This window comes from Limulus polyphemus, unplaced genomic scaffold (assembly GCF_000517525.1).
Source record: "Limulus polyphemus unplaced genomic scaffold, Limulus_polyphemus-2.1.2 Scaffold1569, whole genome shotgun sequence".
In the NCBI taxonomy this organism is placed as follows: Eukaryota; Metazoa; Arthropoda; class Merostomata; order Xiphosura; family Limulidae; genus Limulus; species Limulus polyphemus.
Genome location: NW_013667179.1, coordinates 183,925 through 193,178, shown reverse-complemented (window position 1 = coordinate 193,178; position 9,254 = coordinate 183,925). Strand labels below are relative to the sequence as shown.

The 9,254-nt window shown below is 30.1% G+C and overlaps 1 protein-coding gene across 2 annotated transcripts; it reads right to left on the bottom strand.

Annotated features, from left to right (window-relative positions):
* Window positions 1–2,308: 2,308 nt before the first annotated feature.
* Window positions 2,309–8,283, bottom strand: LOC106464141 (ras-like GTP-binding protein Rho1). Of its 2 annotated transcripts, none has more exons than XM_013924252.2 (3): window positions 8,188–8,283; window positions 7,685–7,877; window positions 2,309–4,403 (listed from the first exon to the last, which is right to left on the bottom strand). In XM_013924252.2, exons 2-3 carry the CDS (start codon window positions 7,838–7,840, stop codon window positions 3,981–3,983), a joined length of 579 nt encoding a protein of 192 aa, XP_013779706.1. In that variant the 5' UTR covers window positions 7,841–7,877; window positions 8,188–8,283; the 3' UTR covers window positions 2,309–3,980. The 2 variants fall into 2 exon arrangements, with proteins under 2 accessions (XP_013779706.1, XP_013779705.1); XM_013924251.2 differs by lacking the exon at window positions 8,188–8,283 and adding an exon at window positions 8,059–8,181.
* Window positions 8,284–9,254: the final 971 nt, after the last annotated feature.

Here is a 9,254-nt window from a genome sequence, read left to right as displayed (position 1 = left end):
TTGTGTAAAGAAACGCTTACCCAACACCAGTAGATGTAACAATCCAACAAACCTAAGAGACCATCACAGAATCTCTCCCTGCTGTGCCAATGCCTAAGACCATGCGATTGCAGGGCAGCATGCCCTCTACTTCCTTCACGGGCTTCCCTCAATCGTCTGGATTTTGTAGCAGAATGCCATGTCCAGTATGTGTTGTTCATGCAAGTACAGACCCTAAATCTGAACTTTTGTCAGTAGTTTCTGAAGTACTGGACCTTAAAAGGATAACCAAGCGCAAGAAAGAATTTAACTATTCTACCTGAATAAAAGTAAATGTTCTAGCTATGGTAAATTACTGGTGGTTTTCACCCAACCCCTACATTTCAGACACACACACACACAAAGGAACTAAATTCTAGCTACACAATCTACTTCATTATATATAAACACACACACACGACTTTAATACTTTTAAATGGTATATATTAAACTTGTTATTGTACTAAACAGCGTTTCAGAGCTTTACAAAATAATCAAAAAATGGCGCCCTCTAGAGGACTAACATGATAAATCCAGTAGATGTATAATACAGTTTCAACATTAAAACATCGACTGCTATGTAAACGTAGTAGGTTAGAACGTGTAACTATAAAATGTTTTAGCTGTGTGACTGAACTAACAATTTCATAATTACACCGTTTTTTCTTCTTAAGTTAATACGATTGTTTAGTTATTTAATAACCAAATTGAGATATTCCTCATGTATTTAGCATAATTATCTCGATGCTGATAGACATCGGTTTCTAAAAGAGGCAAGCATTATATTAGTTACAGACTTACGACAGCAGTAAAACCATGTTACAATAAGCACGTCAATTATACTTTGTAAGTTAACAGGTTTTTAACAACGCTGTGTTTACTGATGTTTACTAGGGTATACTTGTCCCACGTGAACCGAATATATTTGGCTACACGATCTAACAAGTCCACCATAAAGTGTAGAAAATGCCAGCAATAGCAACGTTCGATGTAGCTGGCGTTTGAATCTGCATTTCGAAAACCTATTAGGCCTAGGCCCCATGTTAGGTGTAAGCGTAAAATAATCATACAACTAAATATCTTAGTGTAATAACAGAGATCGAGTATTTTACGATACGATAATATCCACACCAATTTAAATGGATATTTTGAAATATATCCGATTTACTTCGTACTCGCAGGTCCAGTTTCGTTAAGTAAACATCAAGGTTCGTATCGAGTGACACTCGCAGATCTAGTCCAACGAAAACTACATATAACACAAAGAAACTTTTTAGTGTTGCTTGTATGGTTTGAACGGAGCTTATCCTTTAAAATATATCACTGTGCGGACATCATTCTAAGTTCCTCTTAACAGAAATTATTTAAAACTATTTTCCTGTGTATCATCGTTGTCTAGCCTAAGACTATTACTCTAGTGATTTCTGTAATGGTTTATTATTTTAACCAATTAAATATCTGTAAAGTTCAATACCAGTTCCGATATAAAGTATCTTTTAAAACTGGCAACGTTCTGAGCGGTAGTGTATTTTTAATTACATTACGAAGAGAGTTTATAACAACATAAACAAATTACGATATTATTAAACCTGTTATTTTTTTTAGATGGTACTAGCATTGAATACGTAACAGTTATTAATTCTTTTCATTTTTTTTAATAATCTAAATTCCCCTACCCGTTGAACTTACATTTTGTATTCATATGACCTTTATACTGAGATAATTTTTAAATTCTAATAAAATAAAGATCGGTAGTTGATAACAGTTTATTACTTGGGGTATACTTTTCCATGAAACATATTGCAACATATTTCAAGACTAAGGGTTACTCGTTTGTAAATATTGTGTTAGATATTAGTTTAATTTCCATTATTTTATATTTCTTATCCCTTTTTTTTAGTTGTCAAGTGTTTGAATTCTAGGTAGTCCATTTGAAATTCATCGGTGGTGAATAGGAAGACGTGCTGATCTATATGCTTAGTGCTTAGTTTAAAATTAAATACTGGTACAGTTCAGAGAAAAGAAAACACTTGTGAATTAATGGTTTCTAACATTTTGGTTTGAACTTGTAACCCTGATCGTAAAGGCAATTGTAATTTCACAAGTACTGTTTAAATTACTAAACAAATTTTTTACATTGTTTGAATAAACTACATAAATCTCAATTGTTTTCTTCATTTCTTTATTTTTACTATTTATCTTTCAGTTTCTAACTATATCTTTATGATAAACTACAAGCATTACAGTTAGGTAATTTATCAAGAATACATAAATGTATAAACAAGTACAATAAGCATCAAAACCAATGTACTTTATAAATCAATTATGAAAATACAAGATTTTTTTATATGCTCACTCTTCAATATGCCAATCCTAAATGATCAAATCAATAGAAATGTACAGATTTTTAGTTAGAACATACACAACAGAGATAACATCAGGGTCAATACTCCTGCAGACAGATATACAGTTTCTTAATTGGTTAATACAAATCAATTCAGCACATGACAACAGAGGTAAATATATGAATTACAATTCTGGGCTAATATTCCAAGTTAAGAAATACCAGTAATCTTTTGATTAAAATTAAAGAGCATTCAACTTATAAAAAAGTCAATCCAATATGTCATATTCATAATCCAAACTAAAAAACAAACAAACAAACTAGGTGGATATTTTAACCCATTGAGATTCAAACTAACCCCTGAATATAACAAATCAATTACTACTAAACTAGCTACTGTAACTGTGTTATATCTTTCATAAAACTGTTTTAATTCGCCAATGTGTTCTTTCATGAGAAAAAAACAATTTCAAACATGGAACATGATTCCTTAAAAATATTCTTGTTTGAAGATACTAATGAAAAGTAATAATGCTTATTATAATTTCTCTTAACCAAAAACATAAACATTTCATCTGACCATGTTAAATATTATTAAAAAATACATAACTTCGAGATTTTAATTTAAATATTCTGCAATAATTAGAATTTTGACATAACATGAAACGGATAAAAATGAATCTAAATGTAATATTTTAGATGGTGTTAACTTCAGAAAAACAACAACATTATATAATACAAAGAATATCACTAATACTACATCAACACACTCTTACACGTAGATTTAATTTTAAAAGCCAGCAATACAGTGTAACAAGTTTAAACTCTGTTTTGGGAGCCCAGTATAAACTTTTATTGATCTCTTACATGTGTTAAAACAATATAAAAGTTACCAATGATCACAGTACATCTTTGGCTGTTACAATAATTAACTTCAAAATTATTTTTCTAAAGTTATAAATATATAAATGAACTTAATATTTTTTCATGCTATTTTTGAATTACTTAAAGTATTAAAATATTTATTACAGCAATATCAAAAAAACAGTACTACAAGAATCTATATTTTAATTCTACAGTTGTGTTTCTAAAATCATTCCTCTAGTTTGATACAAGTTTTTATCCGTACACTTTTAGTTACCATACATTTATAACGTATATAGTTTTAAATTTGTACTAGCATACTACTCAACAGGTTTTAAAAAAATTCTTAATACTTACAAACAAAAATGAGCATCTTACGTTTGGAATTAATTATATATTTCTTCATTATTTGGTAAAATTAAGAATTCCGTCATGAATTTGGCCATAAGTTACATGTAAGAGTTTTTACGCGCATGTATTCAAAGTTGGAAAACAAAACATTATAATATTTAATCTTCTCTTAATAATGAAATCATGTATATTAATCTGTTAAAACAAACAAATTAAACAAGATATATATATATATACACATACATAATTTTCTTTGGAATGCTATACACTAATGAATGAAAACAAAATTCAAAACCTAAACAAATCCTGAAGTAGAAAAAGAATTATTTTTAAAGAGAACAAATATAAATGTTATATTGCATGCACTTAGAAAGCTTCAACTCTTTTATTTTTCCTTCAAATCCTAAAGCAAAATACACTTCTTTTTCTTCTTCTTCTTAACTTGCAATGCAGCTCTTGTTGCCATTTCAAATACTTCTCTTACACCATCTTTTGTTTTCGCTGAGCATTCAAGGTAACCAAAAGCATTAATTTTTTCGGCCATCGTACGACATTCTTCTGTCTTCACTGGCTCTTGCTTCATTTTACCCAGCTCTTTAATTGTGTTTGGATCATTTCTAAGATCTTTCTTGTTTCCCACCAGGACCAAGGGGACATTTGGACAGAAGTGTTTAACTTCAGGTGTCCACTTTTCCTGAATGTTCTCTAGACTATCCGGACTATCGATGCTGAAACACATCAAGATGACGTCGGTATCCGGATAGGACAGAGGACGGAGCCTATCATAATCTTCTTGGCCTGCAGTATCCCATAAGGCTAACTCTACCTAATGGTTAATACAAAAAAAAAAACACTTATGGTAAGGAGAGTTAAGCCAAATAACAAGTATACTTATGTATTCTATACAATCTGATAATAAAAAAAGTATGGATAAAAAATACAATACATATATACTAAGTCAAACCCATGAATATTTTGAAACCATACATTATACTGTTCCTTCACAAAAGAAAAAGTTGTTTAATTTCAAAAATATTATTTTTTATTGTTTATATTTACAAATTAAATTGAAAAGTAAACTTTATCATAAATAGCAAAGAAAAAATAATTCTTATACAAACATTATATTAAAGTATAGAGGACTGATATGACACAAATCATCAAGGCACATGACAATCCAAGTCTATGCAATGTTATGGTGGAATGGAATATATATGAACTAAGTTTTGTGGGCATTGGCAAAATTCTGTTAGTGATATTTTGAGCATATAACATTAATAGCAAATGGTGTATATATGACATAAAGCACGAGCAAGTCTTGTTCTAAGTTAAAAATCAAACAGCATATATTACCAAACATGCAGCTATAGTATAGAAAGGAAAACCTATGTTTTGTTTATCTTTTGTTACAGTTATATTACCATGTTTTGTGAAAAACCAAGGTAAGCTTCAGAAATAAAAAGTGGAGTGATGTACTTTATTTCACCATAAAATACACTCAGCAAAAACGTATACACACATGTGGCAATAGGGCAGGTTGGCTTAAATGCCCAGAAGCAAAGTGAATCTTAATGATTTCACCAAACTGGCAATATCGCATCTACCAGACGAGAGTGAAACAATCAACTATTGAAGTGTATTAGGATTTTTTTTTTCCACTGGTTAAAGGTTTTCTTTTTTTGATGATTGAAAAGCACATTGAATGCAACTATATTAGAAAATAATCAAATGTAATGCAGTTGTATCCATAATGCAAAGTGGAGACACGTGGCATGTATATGACCTGCTTATAAAAACAACTGTTGCCTGTAGATGCAATGGTATTTGAAATTGAAAATTTAAAGACATGACAGACATGTATTTGTTTTTATCTTTTTGGTGTTAAGTGACAGTTTAATATTACAAACTTTACAACAAAGCTTCAGAATATTACAATATACCAGCACAGGAGACTCGTATTGTGATAAACATATTATGACAGACAGTATTGCAATATACCAGTAATATCATGCAAACCTAATAGGCAATGGGGTGCCACCAAATATTTATTACTTATGAAAAGAGTTTGTAACAGTCCTTTCCATTGCAAAATATATATACCACTCAGATCATAAAGTTGTATTCACATCCTGGATTTAGAATTTCTAAGACAGGGATAGCCTTTGGACATTATTGCATATGTAAACAAATGAATATGAATCAACTTGGAGTAACAGGACCTTGCAGAAAGAGACCCGCAACAAGTCATATTCCAAACATGGTAAGCAAAGTGCCTCATTCTTCAAACACAAATATTAACTAAAAAAGTCATCATTATTATTTTATATTAGCCTCATACATCACATTCTGTCGTCTGGAAGAAACTGAGGTACGTATATGAATACGGGTATTAATATATTTTGCTTCTGTTTGGCAGAAGTGCAATGATAATACATACACAGATAAACACAAAAAGAAATATATATTTTGGAAATAATTTGGGGCAAAATAAAAATTAACTGATTATACAAATATGTTTTATCTAACAATGTATTTTCAACATAATCTTTCTTGTAAAAGTCAGGTTGTTTTAAATTACAAATCATAGATGTAAAAAGTTCAAATAAGATTTTGCAATTTTTCAAATAAAATTTTGTTTCACAAATAAATATCCAAATACCCTACTGCATATTGAAAAATCATTATAATAACAGTTAAACAATTTGGTATTAGTATTTAGCACTTTACTTATTACACTTTAATATATTAAACTATTCAGTCCTTCAAAAGGTTGTCCCTGTAGCAAGATTGGAGGCAGATAGGTATTTAATTAAAGAAATGGACAGCCAGCCACAAAGGGCCAATGGACCTCTGTTGTCCCTCAAATATTATGTTATTAAATTTGTTTCTTAGATTTTATGATGTAATAAGCATTCCTGATTATCTCTTTTCACACACTCACAATATGACAACAGACCTAGTAGGAAAAGAGCTTAATTTTCATACACCCAAAGACAATAAATTACAAAATGTAAAGTTAATGTGAAAGTGTAAAGACAGAGTCTATGAACACCATAAAAAAACAACTTAAATACCATATCTTCAGTGTAGTTTATACTTGTTTAATCTTCTTTCTAGTGCATACTTTAAATTTTCTTCAGTCTTGCACCGAAATATTTTGAAAACAGCCTTTTCTTAACTAGACCCTTGTTTCTTAACTTGTGGTCTGTGGGCCTCAAAGATTCCATGAACATTCTATAGAGATTCTGCGATGGTTACAAACAAAATACCACATTCAATTAAATGAAAGTGATGTTATGATTTAAAACTCCAATACCTTATTTACGATAGTGTCACTTTTGTAGTCTGTGGAATAAACTTCGGCAAATAAACTTATTCGAGCATAGTGTCAATAAAATTTTCTTTAGTTTAGAGGACATTCTACTACTAAATTAAAAGCTTCAGCATCATCTTGAATGTAAGATGTTTCATCTTCCTTCATTATCAGAATTAAATGAGATTGAACTTTAAGTCTGTAGCAAAAGCAAGTCTGCCAAAGGATGAGGAAAGCCTTGCAGAAATCTTTTTAATTCTGATACATCAATAACAGTGGATCAAAGAAATAGAACTTACAAAATGATCATTAGAAATGTTATTAAAAAAACAAACTTCTTGGCTATGGAAAAAGTGATGAGATTTTAAGTGAGGAATGATCTTGACCAGTTAATCAAAAAGCACATTCTCCTGTGTCTGGTGTCTTCCATGCTATTTATTTTTACCTAGGAACATGAAATATTGCATCAAGCAGTTTTTCATTAAACACATTACCAGTATCAAGTCGCACACCAATTTTCATTAATTAAATTAAATACTAAAGGAGCCAACTTCAATCACTCAATGCATATATTACTATAAAGTATGAAGTATCGACGTTGTAATAACTGAAAAAGTTTGATTATGTAACTTGGAAGTGGAAAAATAAACAATTGAGGTTTACTTTTTAAGGTTTAACTTTAACTATCGTTAGACTATGACTTTAAAAAAGTGTTACACACGTTTCAATTGTAGCTTGAAGTAGTAAAAATATTCAGGCTCAGGTTCCCTACTTTAATTTTAATTGAATCTTACCTGTTTTCCATCTACTTCGATATCTGCTACATAGTTTTCAAAAACTGTTGGTACATACACTTCTGGGAACTGATCTTTACTAAATACAATCAACAAACATGTTTTACCACATGCACCATCACCTACGATGACCAGCTTCTTCCTAATGGCCGCCATGTGTACTAAGTCTTGGGTTGAACAATAGCTTCTTATTCTAAAGTAGATTGAAATGAATGATTAATTCAGTACTTCACGCTTAAAATCTGAGACTTAGTATAAATTATTTATTATATATACAAACTTACGGTTATACCTACAAGTCGCATTAAATGTAAACATACACAGATAAATATAACTTTAATAATACATATAAATTGTTATTGTACAAACAATACCTAAGTACTAGATTACTAGAGCCCAACCCACGAATCACGACGGATTTAAGTTCACACAGAAGCAAATCTGTACTAGGGATTTTTTCTCCCTTCTCTCTAATTCTTCCTCCTAGCGGTGAACACACCCACCTCCGTTATTTTCCTTTTTGAACAATAGCTTTGTTTTAAATATTAGAACGAACTATGTTTAATAGCTTTGTTTGTTTTCGGATATTCGCGCAAAACCACTCCAAGGCTATCTGCGTTAACCTCCCATATGAACAATAGCAAAGATAAATATTTTAATATAGGTGTATTATATATGTTATTATATTTGTAAGCACTAAAATATAAAATAAATATGCAAGCTGTAATTATTTTTCGTGATCCGAGTGACGAATTGTTTCCAATTCATTTTTTCAAAGCAACATAACGTCCAGACAAAAATCCATGCTATTAGATTCTTATTATAAACGTAAATACGTTGAATAAAATCGATAATAACAATCAACAAGTTGTTTTTAGTTCTAAAGTATTTGTCTAGTTTAATAGTCATTAGTATATAAATTATTTTGCCATCCAATAAAACACATGATCTAGAAAATTATTTTATATATCTGTGAATAGATTAAACCCATCATTTTTGAAAACAACAACAAAAATACTCCAACAAACCTTACAACTCTACAGCACTTATAACTTTAAAAAGTCTGTACATTAAATGTACATACAAAAATAAAATAAAAACCAAAAACTTATCGGTGAAAAGAAAACAACCAGAACTGTTATTATCAAACTTATTCAAATAAAATTGTTCTTATAAAGACTTCTGTTAAGAAAATTTAATATTGTTGTACAATCTAAATGACAGCTAGTAATTATTGTTTATCATTAGGGTAGTCAAGGCAGCATTTATAAAAAATATGGTGTAAGAAATAAATCACGTAACAAACAGGCAACAGGTATTTTAAGGGTAATTTGGCCCCGCTGACTACGAGAAAATGCTGTTGCCAAGACAGATTTTCAACCAGGAGACAAAAAATTCAAGATGGTTGTAAAAATCCATTAATTGTGATTTTTCTGGTTCTGGATCAATTAGACTTGAAGTTTTAAAAAAATTTTGAGGCCTAGAAATTCAATGGGATATGTTTTGAAAGTGGTTGAATTTTATTTTACAAAGTGGTAACAAAATATTAGCAGGAAATGCTGAACATTTG

Bases quoted from the DNA above. Each gene is read 5' to 3' on its own strand.
- LOC106464141 (XM_013924252.2), bottom strand. From the start codon at position 7,840: ATGGCGGCCATTAGGAAGAAGCTGGTCATCGTAGGTGATGGTGCATGT. The intron at 4,404-7,684 runs GTAAGATTCAAT...ATTAACCATTAG, and splicing joins TCGAAGTAGATGGAAAACAG to GTAGAGTTAGCCTTATGGGA.